The sequence below is a fragment of the Rhea pennata genome, chromosome 6 (assembly GCF_028389875.1).
Source record: "Rhea pennata isolate bPtePen1 chromosome 6, bPtePen1.pri, whole genome shotgun sequence".
Lineage (NCBI taxonomy): Eukaryota > Metazoa > Chordata > Aves > Rheiformes > Rheidae > Rhea > Rhea pennata.
This window is the reverse complement of record NC_084668.1, coordinates 34,063,180-34,090,686: the sequence shown is the minus strand read 5'-3', so window position 1 is coordinate 34,090,686 and position 27,507 is coordinate 34,063,180. Positions and strand designations below refer to the sequence as shown.

General features: G+C 36.4%; 1 protein-coding gene across 1 annotated transcript in view; it reads left to right on the top strand.

Annotated features, from left to right (window-relative positions):
* The window catches only part of HYCC2 (hyccin PI4KA lipid kinase complex subunit 2), a 76,639-nt gene extending 49,442 nt beyond the window's left edge, over positions 1-27,197 (top strand). Inside the window, exons 8-14 of the mRNA XM_062578211.1 lie at positions 450-565; positions 1,523-1,618; positions 6,702-6,818; positions 7,357-7,444; positions 12,923-13,082; positions 14,235-14,402; positions 19,149-27,197. Coding sequence (XP_062434195.1) covers positions 450-565; positions 1,523-1,618; positions 6,702-6,818; positions 7,357-7,444; positions 12,923-13,082; positions 14,235-14,402; positions 19,149-19,750 — 1,347 coding nt within the window. The 3' untranslated portion in view covers positions 19,751-27,197. The remainder of the gene's footprint in view (positions 1-449; positions 566-1,522; positions 1,619-6,701; positions 6,819-7,356; positions 7,445-12,922; positions 13,083-14,234; positions 14,403-19,148) is intronic.
* Positions 27,198-27,507: the final 310 nt, after the last annotated feature.

Below are 27,507 nucleotides of genomic sequence, written 5' to 3'. Positions count from 1 at the left end.
TGCAACTGTGTGTTTTTTGTCTCTTGAATGTTAGGATTCTCTTGAATGTTAGGATAGATGGTTTATTTCTTCTTCCAACTTCTAGTTAATACAGTTTGAACTTGGAATCTTGTTTTTCTTTGAGGAAGTAATAATTTCTCTACCATTGTACAAAAAGCCTATGCAGTTTGGACAAACTTGCTACAAATGGATAAGCGAGAATCAAAGTTTAAAATTACTTTCATCTGCTCTGTTGCTTGTGAATGTGGAAGTTGTTTATAGTAATTAAATTTGGTTATGTTTTAGTTTTACTGTATTTTGGAATTATCTTCAGTTTTACAGATTACAAGGCAAATGTGTCTTTACATTTGATATGTTAGAAGTATATATGCTTTTGGTGTTCTTTTACTTATGGTTTGATTTCTTTCTTACTTTTTTTTTTCCCCCTTCTTCCCACCATCTACCTCTAGCCCTCTACTATTGGATCCATGGCTTTGACCGAGGGAGCTCTGTGTCAGCATGATCTTATCAGGGTAGTTTATAGTGATCTTCATCCTCAAAGAGAAACCTTTACAGCACAGAACCGGTACGTGGATGCATTCTAACATTCTAGATATTTCACTAGGCAGATAATAAATTTGGTCTTAATGCTTCAAGATTTCTTACATGTCCTTTCTGAACATGGAGCATGTAGAAATAAAACTAACAGAGCAAATAAGTAACTTTGAGGTATACTATTTTTGTTATTGCTTCCAACTTCTGGTGTGTTCCAACAACTGATGTTTCTTTCCTACTCATTAATTTAGATGAAGTAACTTCTCAGTTGTGTCTGTGGTTGTCAGGGGTATCTTTGGGTTTATGTCTGTCAATTCAATTTGTCCTGAAAGCTTAATACTCAGTTTTGGCTACGAGGCTGAGACTGTTCCACCTCCTGCCCCCAGGAAAGGGAGAATGGAGCTGAGTGGATAGACAGTAGGGATGAGAGGTATCAATGGTTGGGTTTGCTGTTCTTGCTGCAGTGAAGATGTGAAGAATAGTGCCCCTTTTACCATCAGTAGATATTTTCCCCCGCATTTTCAGGCTATGTCTTGGTAATAGCTGCAGCCAACCTTTTTTGCCAGGTCTCTTGCATGTTGAACAGTAGACTCTGAGACCATGACTGGCTGTTTCAGTGCTCTGCTCTACCTGTGTCTAGAACTAGTTCTGGGAAAACTGATAAAATAATTTTAAAGCTACTGCATACTTGTCCTATTCCATAGCTGTCTCTGTTCAAATATTATCATCTGTGATTATGCCATAATTCCTTCATATGCTAGTGGTTCTCAGTAGTAATAATTTATTTGAAGTGCTTAATACTGAACCTTCAATAGTCTATTTCAAGTTAGTTTATTAAAATGTAAGAGAGATATCAGTATTTGTTTGTTTACATCTGACACTTTTTTCTGTGGGGTATTTTTTGAGTCTGAGATGTGGAATTTTACTTAATTCTAGTGGAGTATTAAGAATTTAAAGCATGCAAGGTTTTGCTCTTGTCTCTTTTCAGGTTTGAGGTGCTGAGCTTTCTCATGCTGTGCTACAATTCTGCTATTGTCTATATGCCTGCCTCTTCTTACCAATCACTTTGTAGGATGGGTTCCAGGTGAGACACTTGCCTTTGAAATAGTCCTGCAGAGCACATCTAGTTTTCTAAATATTCATCCAGTAAAAGAGAATGGATTTGCTTGCTGTGTTTGATGTAACTTTCGGTCAATCCTGCAGCTTAATTGGAAGCTTGATACTGTGCTTGCATGCAGAAAAACACGTGGATTATCTTCCTACTGCACTGGCTTTAGTTCTAGTTATGTAACGCTTCATTATCTGAAACAATGAGTTTTGGAGAAAATTAGTCTGTTGAAGCTGCTCTGACTTATTTGCATTTATGGGATTTACACATTTTTCAGTATGGTCAACTTCAAAGTCTTATCAGGAATAGTACCAATTTCCTCCTCTTCCAACTATTAACCTGTCTTGCTTTCTGCATGATTTAGATGATATTCTGGACTTTAGCCTCTTTTTTCTTCTCTCTCTCTCTCTCTGTCTCTGTCTCTCTCTCTCTTTTCCCCCTTCAACTCTCCCTAATAATATCATCCAGTTTTCTGGGAAATTCAGTACTATAATTTCTCAAACTCCTATACACGTTCTTTATAAAACTTCCTGCTTTGATAATCTTGGAAGGAGCTGACTGGCAAAGATCCTAGCTTTTTGTTCTGAAAATTTCAAAATCTCAAGTATCTCTGATATTCTCAAATACCTGCTCTTTTACTAGTATTTTTGTCTAAAATTAGATAAATTAGATGAATTCTGTTTTCTTACCCCCATATAGTGGAATCTCTTTATGTGTTTTTTGATTTAGCTTGTTTGCTTCAGTAGAGTACTTCTGTGAAAGAAAACTACTACATACCTTTCAAGGGTGTAGCTAAGAAAAATCATAATAGCTTCTAAAAATGTATATTCCCTGGTAATACACCCATACAGTGACGAGTCTATCCTCTTTTTTCTTTTATTTTTATTTTTTTATTTTCTTTTCATTCCCCCCCTCCCCCCGCCCCTCTTGATTTCTGATGGGGAAAGGACAAAATTGTTGGAATGCTTCCATTACAATCATTTGAGCTATGACTATGCTGAATTTACCAAGTGTGGTGAAAATTTGATCCTTTCTTCAGATAAAGAGGAGAGGGGACACCATTTCATAGGCTAGGGATTTTTTTTATTTTTTCAAAAGGTGCAACGGTTTGGGGTGCAATGAACTACTTACAACAATGGGATTGTTCTGTAATAAATTGAATAAATGTTAGTTAACAGGTGTGTTTTTTTCTTGCACTTTATCATCCCCATTATGTAAAGTGTATACTCGCAAAATCCCATCTCAGCTCCAATTCTGAGTTGTAGTCATTTTCCTCAGTCTTTGAAATACAGATTCCACATGACTGTATTCATTCAGCTAAAACAATCTGTTATTGCTCATTTGAGCATGCATTTAATGGAACCTTATAATAGCCTCTATTTTAACTCTTTATTTTCTAGTCGTTTTACCCTTAGTTCTGTAGCTGTGTATAATCCAGATAATAGACATTTACACTGGGAGCGCTTTTACTCTAAAAAGAGCAGAGTGCTGTTTTGGGTATTGTAAAAGCAATAGATGGAGTGCACTCTTAAGATGGTGTGGGTTTTCTTTTCTTCTTTACCCCCTGCCTTTCTTTACATCCTCCTCCCCCCCTTTCTTCTTTTTTTTTTCCTGTATGTAATTAAGTTTGAAATTATATTTACCTAGGGGGCCTTTTACTTTATATATGCACCCCCACAGTGTGTAAAATAAACAGCCTTAAAACTCACTTCTCTCCACGCTGAAGGGTTTCTTCTTAACAATGCTTTCTGTCTGACTTTAAAACCATTTTGTGACCTTGACACTCATGGTTCCTTTCTGACATCAAGCTTTTCTGCTCTTCTGTAGATTAAAAAAAGATTTTAGTGAATCGATAAAAGTTTTGTCCCATCGTGTAAGTTAATACAGGTAATGGAAAGGTTTCTCAAGCCCAATTTTCATTTGTAAATTCACTAAAGTTTTCTTACCAAATTCTAGTTTAGGAAATACTAACCTCATAAGCAAGAGTGCTTTAAATAATACGTTTAAGGTCAAACTTAAAATTGTCATTTAAATGCCAGAAGAGTAACATTTTCTTGAGCATTCTCTAAAAAGCTATTGGATAAAAAATACATGCTTTGCAACTACTCAAACTTTTTTCTGTAACATCCCTTAATAGAGTGAAAAGTTGACCAATATAGCTGATCAAATGGATAAACATTTCTAAATTCTAAACTTTTTTTCCTTTTTGGTTGCTGAACTCTGAAGGGTTGTATTTGCTTTTAGTGGAGGATTTTTTTTTTTCCTATGAGGGTAGTGTGCCTCTCCTGATGAAGAAACGATTTCTTACCGTGGACAATCTTGGCAGTTGTGCTGCATCATTATCAGGAGTCCTCAGACTTTGTTGGACTTTGTCCATCAGGCTTTAGGCTTACGTCTGATGAAGAGGATAATTTGGAGGGAGGGAATTCCTCTCTGTCCTAAATGTTCTCCTGTTTCTAGTGTTTTCATCACAAGTGTCCTTTCTTAGAACAGTTTTTAGTTGAAAATGTGGTAAGTGGGGATGTTCCTGGTCATTTGATTCAGAAGGTTCTGCAGTCCATTCTGAAATTGGAGCTATAACTTTGGATAACAGCCACCATCTGAAACAGAATAGTACTTGGAAAACAATCTTATCTGATGAGTTTCATTTTCAGTTCTTTTTATTGTTTGCGAACTCTGTGTGCCTTTATGCAGCTCTTGTTCTACAAATTGCTAGTCTTTTGTCAGCATTCTAATACTCACTAGAAATTGTTTCAATATAGAATATGCAACATTGAACTTGTAGCATCTTGTCTAGTATGAACAACAGTGAAGGTTCAAGTCACCATGCTTCATTTGCTATCTATTTCCTAGCAGACATTGTCTTTTAGTAGCATGTTGAAGTGAGAGCCTCTGCTGTTAGATGTCTTAAGCCAAAGAACAAGCTGATTAATAACTAGGTTGTGGGATGCTTCTTTCATCTGCTGGGTACAGACTTTACAAATAAAAAAAAATTTTTTTACTTAATGAAATGTTCAAATTTTTGTGAATTCTGTATGTACATCTCCTTCCTGCACAAGTGCACTTGTAAGTGAAAGGCTCAGTGTTCTTTCAATGGAAGATGTTTGACTGACCTTTGTAGATAATTTTGTTTCTCAATTGTTTCATAAATATATTGGTTTATTGTGGGCAAGAAAACAATATCTTTGTTACCAAATTAAGCCATTAGTATCTCAAAGAGAAGCCTAAACTTTCCAAAAGCTTGATAACTCATGGTTCTGGGACTGTACTTAGCAGTCTTAAACTGCAGATTATTTCTAGCTGACATAGTGAATTACAGGTGCACTATCTTCCAGTTTTCTGTAGTGCTCTTCCGCATCTTTTAGATCTGTGACTTCTGGTTTCCCTTGTCACTAGATAGTCATCTGGGCGCAAGATCTTGTAAATTGAGTGAACCAGCAGCCTGCTGTAGTACTGTACTGTGCATTTCTTTAAATGTATTTCACTTTTCTTTTTTGTTCCATGAAGTGCTTGTCCTTGTAAATAGGACATTTGATGATGTAAAGTATATGGCTTGCTACACAAATGTGTAGGTATAGGACTTGCTGCAGGTCATATAACAAACAATTCCGAATGAGGAAATCTCATTTATATATGGATTTCCATGTTTGTTTTAGTGAATCTTTTGGGGAATCTGTATTTTTACTTTTCCTTCGTGGAAAAGGGATGGGATGATCTTGAAGCTGAAATTTTCTGGATCCTCTATGGGTCATTGTGTTCAAGCTTCACCTTGTGGTTTCTTTTGAAAGCTTTTGTGCTCCTGACTTGGAGTGCTGCCTGCAGAGTCATTGCGGTACTATGCATCATGCCTTGGTGGAGATTAGGCCGTGCCTGGCTGGCAGTTAATTCTCTTGGTAGCATTTTTTTTTTTTTTGTCAAGCCATCTGCTTGTCTTTTACAAAGCAATTTGGGCCAATTGTGTATGGCCAGTTTTTGTTACTGAGGGTGCAGAACGTATATGCAGAATTGTGTATGTTTTAGATAGTCTCTCAGCTCATCAGTTTTAATCTAGATAGTACTTTTATTCTTAGCCAGATTTCTTCATCTTTGAAGAAGAAAAGAATAGGTACATACTGCTTCTTGATAGAGGTGCAAGATGTCATTTGCTGGACAGAGCATTAATTCAGCATAATACTGCTTTCGTGTGTGTGTATTTGGGTTTTTCTGAAGGCTTTCCTTTTGTGTGGCTAACTGCTTTTCTCTATTTTCTATTTTTTTCCTATTTTTTTCCTCTATTTTGATCAGCGTCAGTATGTGCCCATGAAGTTCATGTTACTAGATGTTTATACTGTGTAAAAGCTAAGCATTGATACGTCTACTGGAAAATAAATAATTGGAGTGCAATTTTCAGTGTGTCCATTGCTTTTAAGATCTAATACTCATTAGTTTCTCTTATGACAAAAAACCCAACATATACTAATAGCCATATATTGCTTCCCTGATGAAGATTAGATATTAAAATTCTGAAAAAATATTCTGTTATTTGCAGTGGACTCAGTGCTATACAGGATATGAGAAGTTAGGCTCTATTTCAAGGGCCAGAAAATTTTGTAGAAGGCACCTGAAAGTAAATTTCAGGAACACAATATCTGTGTTATTCAAGTTTAGGTAAAATACGACTATATGCTTTCATCATATATTACATGGGAGAAAACTTCTCTGATACCACTTACATGTCCTTTAAAGAAGATTGGCTTGGGCTATTGATCTTCTTGGAGAATCTCATACTTGCCAGCTAGCAGCAGAGAACATCTTACAACATTCGTTCTTTAGAAGCTGGTTATATTTTGAAGGAAATGGTGGAATTAATGGCTATTTGGGTATAGCACTCATGGAATTATCTGTCACATTTCAAGACACTGTTTTGAAACTACGTTATTGGTTGGAAGAACAACGTAAGAAATGTTCTACATTGAGTAATTACATTTTGGTGATTCGTTTTTGAAAACAGAATAAAATCTGTGATGTAAAGACATGTTTGTGGGGCTAATGTTTTGATAGAATGGTATATTTTTTTCAGGCTGTGTGTGAGTGGCTTTCCACGGCAGCATGAGAAACACTGGAAAGAACACTGTGGTAGAGTCGTATTAGACCCGGACTTTATGGTGCAGCTGCTGACAGGCGTCTATTATGCTATGTAAGTGGGTGGTTCTTTTTGGTAGAAAAATAAATGGCTGGTTTTACAGGAATTAAAATATCAATGCTTGTTAGTTTATGACTGAAAACATGTAATGAAATTCATATCACACAAGAGTCTAACGGAATTAGTATTTTTCCTGTTACTTGCTCATTCAGCCAGTTGATAATCTGGAAATATCTCTGTCAGCGTTTAAGTAGGTAATGAACTGCCAGCAGTAGGTGATAAAGAGTGAGACTCCTGGCTTTATCTTTTCCAAAGCTGCCACTGCCACGAGATATCTTTTCTTTATATGCACAATGAGCTTGGATGCCAAGATACATGATGAAAGGCTGTCCTCTTGAATGCCAGTAGCTCCTGGGTTAGCTTAAATTCATGTGTGATAGAAATTCAGTTCTGCTAAGTAATGTTAACCTTTACCTCTTCGTCTCTATCTTTCCACATAAACATAAAAGAGAACAGTTGGATTTGGGCAGAAAAAAAGACAAGTTGATATATATAAAATACTGAAAGATAAGTACATCTCCTTTCTTTCTAGATATAATGGTCAGTGGGATCTTGGCCAGGAGGTGCTGGAGGACATAATTTACAGAGCACAGCTTGAACTCTACTCACAGCCTCTGTTGGTAAGAAACAATCCACTGAAATGTATGGGCTTGATGAAGAAGAGTATGGATGTGTTTCTGAAATGAAACCGGTAACAAAAGCGTTTGTGGCCATTTACTGCACTCCCAATTGCACGTGATTGTCAAGAGCTGCTATTGTTTTCAATGTAGCTGTTTATATCATACTTTTTCTTCTTGAGTATTAAGATAGGGTGCTGGGATCTCTTAGGGCTCATCGATGCTGACAGCTAGGATTTTCTAATATATTACAGTTGGAGCAAAATGTTTATGCTGTTTTGGCCCAAACTACCCATGAGTGATTCAAAGTTTAAATGATTATATGTCATAAGGCATTGGTTGTGGGAAAAGTTGTTTCCTTTGCTTCTAGACCTTCAGCAGGACTTAGAATACATTCTAACTATCAACACACTGGAAAGATCACCAACAGGATACAGCCAAAGGTGAAAAGAAGTTTTATGTCCGGAGTCAAAATCAGATTTTCATTGATCGAAACCACACAAGTGTTAACCTTCTCCTTCATTAGAGCAGCAGCAATAAAATGATGTTGTGTGGTATTTTTTTCCCAGTTTATGCTGTAATTGCTGTCATGATCATAAAAAAAGAGAAATAAAAATGAAATGAAGTTATGAAACTGAGCTAGATACAGGTGTATATGATTGGGGAGGACAAAGAGGCTGACAGATGGAGAGGAGGAATGGAAAGATTTTATTTTTGTTAGGTATAAGAATGAGGGATCAAAGTAAGAAGAAAAATAAGGAGGCTAAAGTAAGTAGAATACATGTTATCTCAATTTCTCTATCAGAGTTGTGGCCATCAGATTTTGATCCTCCTCCGAATTAAAATCAGTAAGTGTTTATCACCTTTTGCATAACAAAGAAAGAAGTGAGTTGGGGAAGATCTTTTTATGTGGCATTCTAACATCCCTGTCTTCTCCAATAAGGTAAAATTTTCTCTTGATGAATTCATCTTGGCTGGAAAATTTATCTGGAAGCTTTCTGGGAGTGCTGCATTTTAAATGCATCTTACCATTGCATTGTTGTAATAGCTGTTTCCTTTTGGAAATGACTCATTGCTTCATCAGAATGAAAGTTTTAAATTAAATATTGAACCTGTGGAATTAAGCCACCCTGTCAGAATATACTACGTTTAGGAGGTATGTGGGAGGATCTGAAATTTAATTCGATTGATGATACAACAATTTTCAGTCCTGAGTGTTCATTTTTAATCAGCTTGCTTTTTGAGATGACTTCTAATTGAGAGAATCTTCTGAAATCTCCTTGTTTTTGCAAAGCTACTTTTGCCACTTAGCCTCATTGTTTGATGATGGTAACATCTCCAATCTTCTTTCCCTTCCCTGGTTGTCAGGGTCTTTCTGCGCATGTGTGCGGGTGCATCTGTGCATTCTCTTCTTAATATTCCGGCCATTGCAGTTTCCCAGCATGTTATCCTGCAATTGGTAAAATGCAGATTTATGAAATTGTCGAATTCCTTTTTTTTTTTTTTTTTTTTTTAAATTACTTTTGTGTCCTTGGGCTCATGCTATATACTCAAGCAATTTGAGCTTTTCAAAGATTGGACTCCATTCACCTACTTGTTTTCTCCAGGAGATATGTGTAATTTAGTGGCATTATAAAATTTTGTATTTTAAATACTTGAAACTACTGGCACTGAATAAAATGCCGTCTGTGCATCCTCCCACATAAGTTCCATCGCCAGTCTTTGCCTGGGATTGCCTAACAGCAGCAAATCCTTTGAGGTCCATTTAGGGGTTAGGCAGTCCTCCACATTAGGATTATATTTAGCTATCTGTACTCAGACCGTTTGTGTAATTAATGCCATCAGTCATCATCAAAATGAGAAACTTCACAATCCCTGTATTTAGGTACATTTCTTGGAGAAATATTTTTGACAATATGGTTCAATGCTCTTATTTAAACAGTTTCATATTGCGTATACAGTCTAAAAAAAGTTGAAATAGCAGCATCAGGAAGCTAAGAAATAGCTTAAATGTAGAAGTATTTTGCCAAGCCACATTCTTTCACCATTGCCCAGAGACACTGCACTAGAAAGGGTAGGAAGTAATGCAAGAAAAAAGTTTTTTCTGGGAGAAGAAAAGCATATGCATAAATAAATGCTGGCTGTCAGTTTCATAGCCAAAAAAGGGGGATTTCAAGAGGGAAAAGTCAACAGATTCAGTATTTTTAGTAAGCTAACCTAGACTCAGGAGATAGCTCAGTTCCAGTCAGCCAGTCTTTTATTCTCAGCACAAATGTCCTGCACCAAGTTTCAAAATGAAATCCGTATCTTGAGTGTGGAGGCACCCAGACTTTCCTGGTTTGGTAGTCAAAAAGCATAGGACAGCTAGTCCATTCTTGTAACAGTATTTTTATCCATTTTTTTTAAAATTGATGTATGTACTTGTATTGGATATTCTTTTTGTCAGAGCTCATTTCTGGTAAGCAAGAGTGGATGTATATGACCTGAAACCAGTTCTGCAATGTCTGTGATAGTTGCAGGCAGGCAAGCCAAGCCTGACTTCTGCTGTATGTTTGGTTCTGTGCCTGTCAGTGTGGGTTTGGTGCTTGTTGATCTTAGGGAGCTTGGGACAGAGAGCAAATTGTGGGGATCCTGAAGAACTGCTGTTTGAGAGGGGTATATGTGTGGGTGGTGGTGCTGGGGAGTTGTTGGATTTTTTTTTCCTGGCTGAGAAGGGCTGTGACTCATGCAAACTGGTTGTTTGGATTGTTTCAAAGTTTTACTGTTGCATTAGATTATTTTTTAGATTAATTTCATTGCCATATGGTACTCCTCTGTCCCCAGAAGTACAATTTGTGCTGTTAAATGAGCCAGCTGTTAAAAGGCCCAATAAGTATTCTGTCACTTTTCTAGTCCTATTACAGAAGTTTTCTGCTACTAATTTATAGTTTTTAATTCTGTTTACTGAGAAAGATCCCTACACAAAAGAGGCTGCAATACTAGTAGATAGAAGGCAGGAAGGCATACTGTTGTACTTGATCTGATTTGGTTCAATATAACAGAAATGAATTTCTGAGGTCTTAATTATGATCAAGGAAATGATGAATGCAGTAAGGCTTGTACCGTTTCAGGAGGACAGAGTGGAAAAGGGCCTAAGTGTAAATAGGAGAGCAGTTCACAGATAGTGGTGAGGCTGAGAGAACTGGCTAGCAAAGGGCAAAACACAGCTGCATGAGTGGAAGGGAACCTTTCTGCAGTGATGCCAGGAGTCTATGTGCTGGTTAGATGTCAGACTGCAAGTTCGTTGAGAAGACTTTTAATGGAGAATTGAAGGATCATAACAGCAGCTGGAGAAGATGCTATATGGCAGCCATTCCAGCCCCTAGGAAGTGAAAAGTCTTCGTGATTTAGTTAATATTCTGTGATCTGTGACATTACTCTTTGAACCAGTTTTGCTTCTTTCTGTGGTTGTTTGATGGTTTTTGCCTGTTATAACGTGCAGGAAACCACTTTTACTTTATTCTAATGCAGTAGACACCCTTAATTCATGTAGCTTTGGGGACATGCAGTGTGCATTGATTTTTTTTTTTTTTTTTAATCAAACGTTACTTGAGATTTTCCCAAGACAAATGGAACAAAGAAAGTTACGTCAATAGGATTCATTCCAGTGATGTAGTAGATTTCTCCTACTTCGTGTTTTTGCAGATGCTAACCAAAGATTTCCTCATTAGCTTAGCAAATTTAGTGTATGTGGGCTTTGGGAGCTTGAGGAGTTTGTTGGACCTCCCTTATATTTCCAAGGCTTCTGATAACTTTATAATATTGAGACAATATTGAGGAGATGAAAAAGTGCCTTAATTTTGCCATTGGTTTGAGGAGAACAAATGAAAATATTGATTTTGGCACAAAACTAGGAAATGCGTAATTTTAATAGTGCTTTAAACAGATGATACTACTGTATCAGCTGAGACACGAGACTTTATACAATAAACAAAATGCCAGTTTCTATTTCTGTCTATGTTACAGAGCAGAGAAAGAACATGGTCTAAAAGGAAGAAAAATCTTATGTATTGTCAGAAAAGTGGAGTATCTAGCAAAAGATATGTATTACAAAGTAGACCTGTATTTCATCTGGGTGGGCAGAACTGCCAGCCTTGTTTTAGATAAATCTTAAAATGAAATTTGAATGTTTTGCCTTGAGCTAACAAGACTACATGGATTTAAGAGATTTGTTTCTCTTGTCATATAATGAATTTTGATCTCTGAAGTTCCACCAGTGATGAATCAACTTTATTTATTTATATATTTTTACTGATAAAAGAGAAAGTCTGTGAGGAGGCAACATGCTATTGCTTTTCATAATATCTGTTGTAAACTGTAATGGAGAGAATAGTGTGCCCAAATTATGATGGGAACTGTTGTTAGGTAGGATTTTTGTTAAGATTAGCTAGATATATTTTCCACAGTTTTGTTTTAATTTTCTCTGACCATTTTATTTTACCTACTGTCTCCATTGGAGGAGGAGTGAAAAGTATGGAGGAAGTCAAATGTATATGAAACATAAGATATATGAATAAATATGTGATGTTAAGTTTAAAATATGCCTAATCTTTTTGTTACTGGCTGATTGTGTAAAAATCTATAAGCTTTTTGAAAATCAAAGTGAGTTCACTTTTTTAAATCACATTTTGTATGCAGGAGCTTTATATTGCTAAGTAGTGCATACACTGTACAGACCTAGGTGCTTTTCATGAGCTAGTACATGAGTTTACTTTTAGAACAACTTCTTTCTAAATTCAGAAACAATAATTGAAAGTTTCTTTATAAATAAAAAAGTAAACCTGTAATTCCCCACAGCCATTTTACGGTAAATTTTAAAGGAGCAGCTAAAACAGCAAAGCCAAAATAGGTCACTTATTCTCTCAAAGTTGCAAAACAAGACTTCTAGCTTTATAATAAGTTATTATAATAAAAAATAAGGTCTAATAAAGATCAGCGTATTTTAATGAGATGATGCTCGTTGTGCAAGTTGCAGTTCTTTTAAATCTTGCAAGAAGCTGCAATCCAAACACCTTGTTTTGGGGGGAAGCTGGCACCGTATCTCCCATGTGCATAGTCTTACACTGTTTGCATCTGCTTGGCCTGTGACCTGCTTCTGTGACAGGAATTGTACTAGGGTTATTTTCCTTCTTATTTTGCAGTCTCACTTGGTTGGAAAACTTCCTCTGCACTTGTCAGTATAGGTGGCAAATCCAGAACAAAGTGGATTCCCCCAGAAAGGCAAAAAATGAGGAAAATCTAGCTGGGGGCATGTGGGGGCATAGGTTTGTGATAAACTTTTCAACTTAGATATCAACTGTGAATCTTCGAGGTGGTGCCATATCTGGTCTAATTAACTGTTCTTGGTTATCTCCTCTTTCTAATGCAGCAAAAAGATCTAATTAATATTGTCATTAGTGCTGTTAAGGATGATAGTAGTACAGCATTTTACTGTTATCTTAGGTTGCAAATGCCATGAAAAACTCGCTGCCCTTTGATGCTCCTGATGCATCACAAGAAGGCCAGAAGGTACTGAAAGTTGAAGTTACTCCCACAGTGCCGAGGATTTCTCGGACTGCTATTACAACAGCTTCTATTCGTCGTCATCGCTGGAGGAGAGAAGGTGAGCTTACTCTGCCAACAGCAAATAATGTAGCATACTGTATTCATCTTCATCAGTGTAACCTGGCTTCTGAGTTTGAATGTTTGCAAAATAATAATTATTTTTTTGAAAGGCTATGCACCATAACAATGTATAATATTTTACATCTTCAGAGCACTGCATGAACATGAGCATTCAGTGTTTGTTTTGTTCTTTACTTGATGATAGCCTATGAGATAGGTAAGTAAATAGAGAAATTGGAAAATGTTAAGTTTTTTTTTTTTTTTTTTTTCCTTCATGTTACACAGCATAAAATTGTAGTGGCAGAGTTCGACTTGCAGTTTGAGTTCTGCTTATAATCCACACTAAAACTCAACCGCCTCCGATCATAAATAGCTCAAGCAATGGTATTATCCAGCCCTTGGTAGGGTTATAGCTAACTAGAGCCCACTGAAGGCGGTGGGAGATGGAAGAACTGAACATCATTTCTACCATCACATGGTCCTGTTTACAGAGGGGATATGTCATGAACTACCTTTGGATAGCTAAGGAATATTCTGTTTATCTGTAGTGAACACTTGTACCATATGGAAGTGTGCTTGACTTCATGAAAAAGAAAAATATGTAGTAATATTTCCCTTGATATGGTATCTTCAGTGTATGTGTAGCAAAGAGCTTGCTTTGAAATCACTTTGTTACACTTAAAAAGCTTTGATGCTGCATGTATAAAACATCCATTTTTTTGAAAAGCTGCATAAATGGCTGAAGGTAAAAAGTAGAATAGCCTAAAAATAAACTGAGCTTAGAGGAGTCTGAAAACAAAGATGGCGTTTTCTGTTGATACTTTTTTAAAAATCGTATGCCAAGGGATTTAGTGACCTCTGGTCCTCAGCTGAATCAGGATGTCCTGGACGAGAAGCAAGTGTCTTCTGTTTTGAGGACTCTGGGTCATGTTTGTCTTTACTGTAGTTGCCATTATATTCATTTGCTAGTCTCTAGTCTACAGTATAGCCCACCTGTCCCTTTCTGTGGATGTTCTCACAATTCTCAGCTAAGCATGGGTAGTGTTTTGTGTGTGTTCTGTGTCCACATAAATCTTCTATTTTCCCTACCTGGATTGGAATATCAAGAAAGGAACAGAAAAGCACTAAAATGTTATATGTTGAATCCCAGATGGCTTTGACTTCTCAAACGAGGCTGACTCAAGCATACCTGGCTCACCGATCCAACACGGCTCCACAGACCTAGGGATCAAACGTGAGCAAGAGGGGGAGGTGCTGATGCGCAGGACCCCTGAGCATGGCTTCCCGGAGCCCACCTTGACAGAAGCCACAACAGAGGGTAGGACAGAGATGAGGAGGCAGAAGTCAGTGAGGCAGTTGCTGGAGGAGGATCCTGGCTCCCTGTCCCCAAGCAGAACTTCTTTCCATTCTAGTGTGTGTTTCCGCTATCCCAGGGTGTATTAGCTTCTCTTTGCAATACACGCATCCCTTATATACCTAACTGCAGGTCAGGTACTACCTTTTGTTATCACATGGACTGGCCTGTGGCTTGCATCTGTGTGGTGAAAGAATGCTTGGCATGGCTTAAAAAAAAAAAGAAAAAGAAAAAAGACAAGGATAATAGCGAAGAGCTTTGGGATTGCTTGGAAACTTTCTATTACTGAGCATGTTTAATCTAATATTCAGAAGGGAAAAAATGCACCAGGTGAACATAAATAAATCTAGCCCTGAACAGTAGTCAGTATAGAGTGTAGATGGATTTGGCTACAACTGAATTCTAATTGTGTCTTGTTAGTATTTGATTTTGAAATTTCCAAGAAAAAAAATGCTTGTTTCCATTAAAAGTCAAGCCTATCTAATGCCTTTGTTTGCCAGTTCTTCCTTTAAAGGAAGATTCATGTGCTTATAACTAGTTCACATGAATGAACTAGCTGCTTTAAAAACAAAAAGTTTAAAACAAAAATAAACTTAATTTGATCTTTAAAGTTGTCACATTTCGAAGAACTTTAGACACAATGATTGCTTTCTTTCTCAGTCATGTTGTCCAGATAGAGTAGCTGGTAGAAATTCATTTTACTTCAGCTCATCTATTTTTTCTTTACTCTGTAAGGGGCATACTTTAGAGCATTGAATTTGAGTCATGATTCTTCTTCGGAAATGATGAACATTCTCATTAATTTCTTGTGAATTTAGATAAATATATTTTGAAGAATACTCCTATTTTAAGTCTCCTTTTCTATCTGAACATTCCTTTCATATTTCCAACTTCTATAAGCATATCAGTTGATCAAAACTGAGATTTATTTGCAGATTTAGGTGTGAGCTACATAGGTTTTAGATTTGTTCTTCTGAAAACAATAATATGGGGAATTTAAAGACTTAATGAATTATTATCACAGAATCAGAGTTAATCAGAGTTGCTATCAAATGGTGATTAAGATATCATGCTTCTGTAGAGGACAATTGCATAAAAATGTTTAATGTGGGTTTATAGTCTTACTCCTTGGTGCATAGTGAATTTGAGCATGCTCAGTAAATGAATCCTGTCCTCTCCTAAGTTCATTTGTTCAATTGATCTTACTCCGTTTTACTAACCTTTGCATGTGCATGACCTGAAGGATATGGAGAAGTCTTCAGTTTTGCAGAGAACCTTCTGAGAGAGAAGGGAAGTGGGAAGGAGGCTTCTAAAGATAGGACCTTCTAATTTGTTTTAAGACATATTTGTCATTTACATATTCTTGGAGAATGCATCGTGCCACATGCTTTACCTGAATAGAAGTGAGTTGAATATCCTTTACTCTTTAAACATTAATAGTATATAATCACATGCTTAGGCAAACTGAGTTCTCTAGTTGATAGCATCTGAGAGGAGGCCAATGAAGTTTTGGTTTGATTGTCAGTATAGACACGTGTATGTATATATAGTGCTCTATTATCTTATGCTGATTTCGCAGAGTGTGGGTTAGCTTCTGATAAAAATCATTATCATACCAAACAATATCATATGATACTGATCATTTTTAGTGACTTCTAGCTTCAAATATGTGAAGGATAAACAGAATAAATGTCACTTGAATTATATAATCCCCCTTTTCAAATCAGTGTTTTGATACAATTAATGCAAAATTCCAGAAGATTTCAAGAATGGCTTGATGATGCCTTAAAAAGGTATTCTCCTGCAGTAGTAGTAGGTATGTGCATTATTTTGGATTAGTGGAGAATGCTGCATCTAAATCTGCAGAATTAAATGTGTACTGGCATTAATAAGGTATTCTTTGGAGAGGTACTGGTCCTGATAGGGAACAGTGAGAATTCTGAAGAGAAAATGTAGTGCAGTTGACCTGCTTTCTGTCATATTGCACTCTTTCAGTTCTGGCATTATAGTAGCAGAGGGCTTGGGAGGGAAGAAGGGAGGGAGGAGTGTTTTAGCTTTCTTTTTTTCAAATGTCCTATTAGTCTATTGGAGGAATCAAAACTTTACAGCTACGTCCCCCCCCCCTTTTTTTTTTCTTTCCAAAATAGAATGTAGAGACTCAAACTTTTGTTGTTTCTGAGGGCAGCTTTTAAAGGAAAAATAATATGCGTTGGGAAAAGAGTATGTGTTTGCTGAATTACTTCAGTCCCACTGAGAATTTTCCTGGATACATAGGATCAGACTAAACAAATTCTCTCGCATGTTGTCTTCTCTATTTTCTTCATTTTTGAGTACTGCTGAGCTGCTTGGGCCTCTGCATAGTTGCAGCATCCAAAAGCTTGCAACAACCCTCTCAGTCTTCCCTTTAAATTCTGTGGGCAAAATGCCACTTTTTCTTTGTAACTTTACTTCACTGACTCTGAATAGGTGTGTCTGTTACTCAGAAATTCTGTGACACAAACTATGAAGAAGGGCTCATGTTCTTGTAAAAGTAGAAAGCTTACCAGTATTGTTTGGAGATACCTTATTTCAGTTACCTGTCTTGTGCTTGAACAAGAAAGGATTGAGAGGGGATTTAGCTGCTGCTGTTGCTGCTTGTAACCAAACACACTTTCATCTGGCTTTGCATGATGATATAAAGGAACATAAAATGCTGGTTTACTGAAAAAATGTTTTTGCTATGTTCCAGTTACATCATCCTTTTAGTAATACCTGTGGTAATTATGTGTGGGAAGGTTGGGGGAGGGGGTGGAGATGTGGATTGTGAGTAAAATATCTAATTGTCCAATATAAGAAAATACATGCATGTCGTCCTTAGAAGATAAAGGCCTAATTTGATCAAATGGGAAAAAAGTGATATGTGTTTTAAATATGGAAGTTAAAGCAAGTGCGACACACTTCATTTAATGATAGCCTTTGAAAATTAAAAAGCTTCTTTTTCTAAAATTAAAGGGTTTTACCCAGGGAGGAAGACTGCAGTAACATGAACTTTCTTGCTGCTTCCAGGAGGCTAATGAGTCAAACAAAACTATACAAAATGAGAGAATTACCTCTCATTGTGTTGTTCTGAGGGAGACCTGAGAATAGTCTAATTTGGAGAAGACTGAACATCTTTTGTAGGCTGATTCACAATAATAGTAATTCCAAGGCAAAGTTTCCTAGAAAGAGAAATGAGTTTAAAACAGACAGAATAACAAAACTGTAATGTGTTCTTTTTACTTTATGCTTCAGAAATGTGACATAGGATCAGGCTATATGCTTTTTATACAGAAGCAGCAGCAACAGTGAAAGCTTTATGCCTGTTCTGCTTGCCATAACTTAATGCTTCTTCATGCATTGCTAACAATCAGAAAGAATGTGGTTCTACTCAAATGGTAGAAACCGTAAGATCCTTGCCACTGCTGCTTCCGCGTTCCACAAAAGAGAGAAAAACATGTTTACTCCGTGGCATACTAGGCTGCACAAACTGCCAGTAAAGTAATACAGAGGTTGCATCTGTGACAGATGCATAGGCTTTGTGGATTTCTCACAAATAGTTAAGCTCCACAGCTTTTATAAAGAAAAGCAAAATTCATGTAGCCTCAACGTCTCCTTTTTTTGCAGACATATTTAAACTTCATGGATTTTACTCATTGAAACAAGATAGCTGAAGCAAATACATCAAGCTCCATTTTCAGTTTTGAATTTCAAATGTTATTCAGTTTTCTAGTGAACCAATAATTGTTCTTCTGGTTTGGGTACTGCGAGCTTAAAACAAGAACTAGGATAAGATCAAAAAAAGTCTTTGTATTTGTGTAGAGCCATAATCATATTATAGGGTGAAAGCAAGGATTTAATAAGGAAATATTTCTGGGCTTTTTATTTAATTATTTATTTATTCCTTAACAGCCCCTTAATAGAAACAGAAAAAGTCTCTTGTACAACATGAAGTATTTCACAGGTTAAACTTGTACTAATACAAGAAAATTTTCTCTGAAAAATCTAGATGCCCAGATTAAGGCAAATGTGATAGAAGCATGTCAGTAGGATAGCTGGAAATGCAGGGAGCATTGAGTTTTGGGAGAGAGAGAACAAGGAATTAGGTTGTTCTCCAACAGCAAGCTTAGTCACATTGTTTGAAGCGCCAGCTATACACAGCAGAAGCCACCTACTTCTGTTAGAGCATTGTAATTGCTGGCCTAAGAAGTGACCTAATTCTGATGCTTGGTAAGTGCTCAGCGTAACTTATGCTGACTGAAGGAGATCCTAAATGTGCTCACATCTTGCGTCTAACGAGGATGAAAATAGTCTGAAAAGATTTTGCCATTTTTTGGTTGTGTGAGAGAACTGGGACCAGCACATGCAGACAGATCTGAAACAAATTAACTAATTGAGATCTAATTCTTCCTGTTTACAGACATAGTTTGGGTGATATTCCCGACTTAAAAAATGACATAGAAGAAAGGCAAATCAAGCTCAGAGAGTATGTATTGTCAAACTCCCTTATTATATTGTGTATAAAGGAGAATTACTGTCCGAGAACTATAAATTTTTAAGCAAGTGGAAATCATCTGAATCAGCAAAGTTTGTTTTGATGTTCTGTGTACATCTTTATGTAACTTGAATGCTTACTGTATGTTCTGATTGGTTTGGGGATTTTTTTGGTTGTTTTTTTTCCTTTTTCCTCAATAGATACTGAGGGTGTAAATGGAAGAGAGGAATCTGTGAACCTTAACGATGCTGATGAAGGATTTTCATCAGGAGCTTCCCTCAGCAGCCAGCCAGTTGGGACCAAACTTCTATCAACCATATCCCAGAAGGGTAGCTTAAGGAAAGCAGCAAGTGGACGTTCTGCTAAGGATAAAGAAACCTCTTCTGCAGCAAAATCCAGTGAGAGCCCTCGAGATTCAGTAGCTCGGAAGCAGTACATGCACCAATCCACTGACCTTGGTGTAGATATAATTGAGATGACACCTAAGAAACACCTCAGCCTGCCTGCTGGGCAGGTAGTGCCAAAAGCCAACAGTTTGAGTCTGATTAGGACCGCCAGTGCTTCCTCCAGTAAATCCTTTGACTATGTGAATGGCAGTCAAGCAGGCTCCAGTGTTGGTGTTGGCACAGAGGGTGTCACCAATCTAGCAGCTGGCAACACCAATCGGTTTTCGACTATCAGCCTACAAGAGGATCGACTAGGCCAAGCTGGGGAAGGTAAAGATCTCCTTCCCCCAGGAGCTCCCCTAACCAAGCAGTCTCGATCTCCAAGTTTCAATATGCAGCTGATATCGCAGGTGTAGCTGATTCCCTTCTTAGGACTCCCTTTTCCCCTTAATCCCCAGGCAAGTTCATCCTTGGGCAAAACAAGAACCATCATCCCACAGTGTGAAAATACTGTTTGTGATCTTGTTTGATTTGGTTTTGCTATCATACTGTATCTTGTACTGAAACAGCAATAATTCTTCCCTCACCTTCATCACCTCACCCCTTGTAAACATGGTTGTGAAGCAGTATATAACGTACTGTATGCCTTTTTCCATGCCTTCCTTTCTCCTTGGGTGATGTGCAATCCATCGTAGGCTGATCAGTCCCATTTCAACACTGTGAGACTGGAGACACCGGCGGAAATGGTGAATGTGATCCCTATGAGATGATGCTTTGGCTTTGTTAAGAAATAGAAACGGGTTTGTTTTCTCAGTCTACAGTACTGCAAAGACTACTGGATCATGACTTTTCTTTCTCAGAACCAGGAGTGCCTCAGAGATTCTAATGTGACTTTGGACCTCTCTGAGCCTGTGCAATCAGTTCTGGGGAGGGGATTGTCATTGCTGCTCCTGGCTGCCTACAGCACTTTTTCATTAAAACGAGGGTAGTTTTTTCTTGCCTGCCCACAGTCTCTCATCCCAGAAGCTTTGGATGTTCAGCAACTGAGACATGCATATTACAAAGCTGTCTCTCAGAGAGAGGGTTGTAAGTAGATAATGTAGGTTACAATGCACTTCTAATGGCGTTGTAGCCATGTGTAATGTTATACGTCTTCCCCTCCAGGACACAGGGTTATTCTGCATATAGGCTAGAATTTAGACAAGACCATGCTGGTAAAGAAGTTTGGTTGATAAGTGGGAGGGAAACACTACTTTCCCGGGAACTAATGGCTAGCTCTGCTCCAATTTTTGTTGTTGTTCCTGTTGTTGTTGTTCTTGTGAGGTGATGATCACTGAATTGAAAGGTGTATTCAGGTAAAGAGTATTTCTCAGGCTGCTTTCTATGGTATCATGGCTATTGGACACTCCCACCCCTCAGTTGTTTTCTCAGTATCCTTAAATTCAATCATGGAGTCATTTTAAGAATCCTGCAGTCCAGACAGACCATCCTCTAAGGGGCTGTCTCAGGGATCAAGACAACAGTTTGCTAGGAACACTGAAGCTTCAATGTGAAACACTTTTCTAAAAACATCATTTGTACCAAGTGGTACTGACAGTCCGTTTTTCCCAGAAGGACCACACGTCACTGCCTTTGTATTTATAATCCGTTAAGGTGTTGTGGGTGTTTTGTTTTTGTTTTGTTTTTAACTGTCCTATTACTTTAGTTGATTGGCCCCTAGTCTACAAAATTCAGATCTCTTGCCATTGAGCCAAATCTTGAATGTATATGACTGGTGTATGGGCGTGGGCTCATACTTACGCTAGAGAACACTGCTTAGAAGCACATGTTCCTGGTTACACAGGAAAATGCTTGTCTTTTTTATTTCTCTCTCTCTGTCTCTCTTTATCTCTTTTTGGATTGCTGGAGAGAAAAGATGAAGGCTCATCCTGTTTTCTTAGGTAATGTATATCCTGGAAGTTTACAAATTGTAAAGCTACAGGAGAGAGTTACAATCTTTATGTGGGCACTTTGGTTTCACTGTCACTGTGAAGAAAAAAAACGTAAGCAGTTAGAAATAGCAGCTTATCTTTGGATGATAGTCTTTAAAAAAAAATCAGGACAATGACATGGTGTTACAGTGCTGATGATTGTTTTTTTTAGGTAGCTTCTGATATTTTAGTTTTTGGACCTCTATTTCAAACAGAACTAATTTTCAAATTTACATTAAAGCTCATTTAAATGTTCAGAGGAGTTTTTGTGATTTGACAAGTCATTTTGGCAGTCTAGTCTTCATATCTTTTAATTCACAGAGAAGTGATAGAATCAAACAGCATCCAGACTGATGCCAGAATTCAGTTAAAGACTAAGTTGAATTGTTAGAAAGAAAACTTACTGTTTCCTCAGTTGAAGTTCATCTTTAAGAACCGCTGCTGACACACAGATGGGAATTTAAGGCAAAGTCAAGATTGCGGTCTAAGGTAGAACCCTCTGTGAAAATCAAACACTGAAGTATTTTTTGTAACACTGTCGGAAGCTGTGTATGGTTAGAAGGACTACTCTTAATTTGTAAAGATTTAGCAGCAGAAACACTTGATAACAGTCATGGTTGTGCAGAAGCTTGCTTGCTAGTTTGTCTTCTGAAAGTTTACAAAATTTGTCTTTTGTAGAGACCATCCAAAGCGAATTATATGAAAGAGCCATTACTATAGATTGTTAAGGACCAAATTATTTGTTTAATTCTTTGGAAAAGGAAAATTCAGAAGTGTCAACTAGGTTTTTGAAGAATTATTTTAGTAAATATTTTTAAAAAATGGGGTGGTTTGTTAGCAAGGTTCTTGGAGTTTGTGTTTAATGTTGTAAGCTTTCATTCAGAAGTTGTAGAATGTTTAAAAATTGACGTCAGGGCAAATTTGACAAACTTTTATATATACATATACACATGTGTGTGTGTATATATATTTGGGAAAAGGTATATATCCTTATGTGCAGGATTTTTTTTCTTTGCATTATACTATTAACCTCTTTCAGGAAAATGAGACGGCAAATATGCATGCATAAATATGAATTGGATAAAACTTTAGTCAGACTACATTTAAAGATATTTTTACAGCTCTCATCTTGATGGTGTGCCTTTTTGTTATGATTTAATAATCCATTGTATGGTATAACAATCCATTTTGTTTTGTTCTTTTGTATATTTAATTCCCCTATAAAGCTTTTTGAATAATTTCAAATTTATTCCTATAATTCTTTTTTCTGTGCGCTGATGTGGTACATTTATAACTTATCAGAATTACCAGTTGAGGGAAATGTTTTGTCTGTTGGAGTTTGTTCTGTTGTTTTTCAGATGTGCACTAACTAATACGTATCTTAAAAATGAATCATCATTAGTATCTACAAACCAGCTGTAACAACAGGCCTCGGCAGTGCTGTGTATCACATGTATTGTTAATGCTTTTAGATGCCTCTCAAACGATGCCAAGGTTTGCTAAGACTGTAGCAAAACTTTATATACTGAAGTTCAGCACACTACTTTTGGCAGTAATAAAATAAGAAATGTCTAGAAACTGGCTGAGAGAATAATCGGCTGGATTTCTGATTATATATGTTAAGCACTAAAGGAACTATGAAACATACTTAAATTTTCTGACACCTGTCACAAATATTTAGATTTAAATCTCTTTATTCTGAATTAATTCTGCTGTGACTGGTTTTAGTACTTGACATGAGGCACTAATTTTAATCTCTACAGTATTTCAGTGCAGCTGCAGCATAACAAGAGATCAAAAAGCAGAACGCTACATTTTTTTCCATGTATGCGTGTCTGCATGCACTTACAGATAATTCTTAAGTGAGAAAGTGTGGGTGTTATATGTGGGTGTATATACACATAAAAGTAAGGATAAATGAATTATCCCTTGATACAATTTTTACCACATTGTGATATACTGCCATTTTGTTACTCATCTTTTTTTTCTTGGACGTTATGATTTTAGGAAAATATAAAATATTGGGTTTGCTAATTCAAACTTTGATTAGCTTTTTCAGGTGTTTATTATAAGCAGCTTTTTGGTGGAACAAGGAGCCATTTTTTCATCCTACAGGCAACAAAGTGATGAAGTAAAAATACCTGTTAAAATGAATATTGCAAGGTAAAGATTTAAATTGCAATATTATCCTTTCAGTTTAGATTTCAGTATATGGAAACTTTGTACATCACTGTATATCTTAAATACGGATGTCTTTGAACACCCTTTCTGATGTGAATTTGGAAAGCTTTTTAAAAATATACTTCACTCTGTAATGCTGAACATCAGGTTGCAGCAAGAAAGTATCAGATCTAGTATTTGTAGTTTGCAAGTATGCTCGTCTTAAGTACTTAAATCCAGCATTTCCAACATACTCTTGCTAGCTTTAATGTAATTAAATTCAGCTGTTTTGGCAACAAAATAGTGAGAAATATTTTGGTTTTTTGACAAAGTATTTATTTGCACTACTTTTGTGAATAGTGGAGTTTACTGGGACAGGTTTTTTTCTCACCATGTGAGGTTTACTTGTGTGTGGACAGGTACATACATTTGTCACGTGTTGACAATCAATTGCCTCAACTGTGTGTATACTGTATGTAAATATAGACATATTTTTCAAGATTAAGGGGGGACCTTAATAATGATAGTAAAGCTACTCCATAGCAAGGGTGAGACTATATCTAATTCCTTTTTGTCTCCAGATATTATGTGCTTTGTTTCCACTTCTTTCACAAAGATTATTACTGTTCATGAAAAAAATTAACTCCAGGGAAATTTTCCTCAGTGTTTAAAGTATAAACACTTTCAAAATACAATTTTCTGAAAAAAATAATTTTGGAATAGATAAACCTATGCTACAGCTGTATTTTAACCTAAGAATTCAAATTTACTGTATTTTTTCATGAAGTGATGGCTGCGTGTTTTAAGTGTTCAGGTACTTTAATTTTGTCACAAACTGGACATTTTTGTTTGTTTTGGCTTACAAATTTAAATTACTTTGAAGTCCAAGTGGGAAACAAGTGTTATGCAAGAAAGATCCTAAAACTAGGTACTGTAGTAATAATCCTGGAGGAGGTGTGGAAAATGTAATGAAATATGTTTGAATGAAATGAGTTGCACACAGAACAAAAAGATGCTCTTGATGTTCCTAAATCTAATACTCTCATCCTTAAATTGTGCAATTCTCTTACGGCCAAAGATTTTGCTACCTTGGCATGTTTAATATAGTATTAAATCCATTATCTAGGTCTTATTTATAACATCTGTTTATAATATAGGAATAGTTTGTGTGAGAACAGTAAACATGCTTTTTGTGCGTCTTGTTTAGGATGATCACAGAACTACATTTGCAAAGTATCAATCCTTTCCAAGCTTGGTTTAAAAAAAAAAAAAAAAAAAAGAAAAAAAAAAGAAGAAGGAAGAAGAAAAAGGAAATTTTCTCTGTACATGTATTGCATTTTTTTTGGTTTATTTCATTTTTCAGTGCTTTAAATGCTGTTTATTTCTAGCACATGGGCCTTTATCTCCCTCAGTTATTACTTAGTTTGTTTTTCCTTTGGCAGTTGGATAAACTTGACTGTAGAAAGCTTTTCTAGAGGTGATTTGGGGAGTAGGGGGGGAGATCATGTGTGTGTGTTGTTTTAGTGAATATATAAAATTCTGTCAAAATTTTCATGTCATGACCAGCTGAAGAGCCAAAGTACTCACCTGCCTCTTACCCAGTGATGGAGGACACTGGAGAACTCTGTGTGACTTGGTCCATTGCTTGCAATGACCAAGCAATGAATAGATTTTGAAAGGCTGATATGGATGATGACTTCCACATAGTCATTATAAAATTTTATTTAAAGTAAATCTTTGAAAGCTAGCTATTTGGGGTAAACTTGCCAGGTAAGTTTGGCATGTGTTAAGGCCTGCTATCATGCAATATATTAATAGTTCAAAAGCAGGCTGCAGAAGTCTTAAAAGCACCTCACAGCTTCCAGAAATGGATTTAGTGAAAATCTTTGCCAGACTAGGTGGCTGTATTCTAAATTTAATTAAAGAAAATGACAAACAGTTCCTGTTTTCATTATTTGATTTATTTTCTCTTGAATTAAAAAGGGTAACTTTTTTTTGTTTTTAGCTATAGACATCAGATTTTAGTGAAGATTGAATTTGAGGATCTAATTCAATTAAAAACAGGTCCATACATTGGCTCTTCTGTCATATTGGATTATTAAAATCTGTGAGGTGGTGCTGATGGGAAGAGATATGGTATAAAACTTTGTGTCTGTAGAGTAAAACCTTGGCTTACGTTTTAACTTGTGCATGATGGAAAAAGTGATCAGGCCAAGTTTTATTAACTGATTACTTTGTTGTGAGCTCCTGCTTAATGTCTTACAGTCAATAAAATGTAATTCAGAGCAGGGTATCTTTAAGTTACTTTCAAGTTCCATTGGAATTCAAAGTTTGGCTCTCAAGGATGATTAATTACCCATTAAAATGTGATACAGAACTTGCTTTTTTTGAGCGGAAAAAATGGGGTGGGGAGGAAGATTTCTGATGATTTAGGAACATCCTCTGGAAAAGTAACATTATGGTACTTTATTATGGAATGTTTCTCACAAGTAAGATGTTGAATCCAGTGTGATTGGGTCCTTGTCCTCCCCAGAACTGACCACAAAAAAGAAAAATTAGTAGGAATGAAGCAACTTATTCAAAGAGAAATTTCCTTTCCTCTAAAATAAGTAGGACTTGGGAGTGGTATTAATGCTTTTATTCAAGTAGTTTCTATAGCAGTGCTAGACTTTCATGTTATTAGTTCATGAAAAATCAAGTGTTAGAAATTTCGTGGCTTCAAATACACAGTAGATGTGAGTTAGCAATCACTCAGGATAAACCACTTTTCAAAGTGTTAATAGTTTGTTAGTGCTGGGATGTGTATGTGTGTTTTTGTGTGTCAGTGTTCAATGATTACTTTGAAACAAGACTTCTTACTGTTTTCTTGCAGAAAGTGCGTATTTTTGGGAAGGATATTACTAGCTGGTTATTTATGGAAAAATTCCATATGATTAAATACAATTGAGTCATTTAACTCTTTTCCATATCAAGGATTCCAGGAAAAAGCTAATAAACACTTTGAATAATTAAATCAGATACTCTTAATACATTTTAGATTTCCTATGGTAGCTTTTATCTGTTACAAAAAAGCTAAACCAAGGTATACCCCATGCTGCGTTTTTTAAATTTGTATTTCCTCTACTTGACAGTGAATCTTTTGATTTGTATTGTCCTTGTAACAATACAGGATATGCAGTCAGTTTTACTGACAAAAAAAAAAAAAAAAAAAAAAAAATCTGCAAGGGTTAAAAGATTATTTTCTTACTTCTTCTGTCATACAAAGTTTGCTTCTCTGAACTGAGGATTTTTACTACTTTAGCATGATGTAATCTTATCTCTGTCATAGAAGGGAGCATAAGCAGCAAGTAGCCCACTTCTTGTGGACAAATAGGCTAGGTGAAAGAACATGGATTAGTGGTGTTGGATCCCTTTTCACCAGGAAAACCCTGTGTGTTGGTATGAACCCCAAACATTCAGGATTCAGTACTGGTGAAGGACTAAAATGGGTTTTTAATAACCACAATCTCTGCTGTACGGTGTCTTTTTAACCTGGGACCAGGGAAAAATCTTCATTCTTAGACCTGAAGATGGCACATATTGAAGATCATGTTATTGGTGCATGTAAGCCATTATCTTAATTGTCTTACTGAATTAATGCTGTTGACTGTTGTTGAAATGTGAAATGTAGTTACTATTGACTTTGTAAATACCTGCCAGAGATGAAATATAATTATTTTAAATCATTGTAAATAGAGATGTATAAAACTAAATCTGCAATGCAGAAAAGAATTATATATATATATAAATATATATAAAATATATAAAGATGTTAAATAAATATTGTGCTGTTTCTGAACAGATTATGTACACTTTGTCGGTTGTGTGTTTTTTACATTGATTTGCTTCAATCAGGTGTGTACAGGTGTGTAACACAAGTAGCAAGTGAGAGGGGGAGGCTGCGAACGGTCGCTGTCTCGCACTTTAGACTTGCATGCACTTTGTCTCAGGGGGGTTCTTCACGTTTGCTGTATTTGGAGGGATTTTTGTAACCTAGGCCAAGA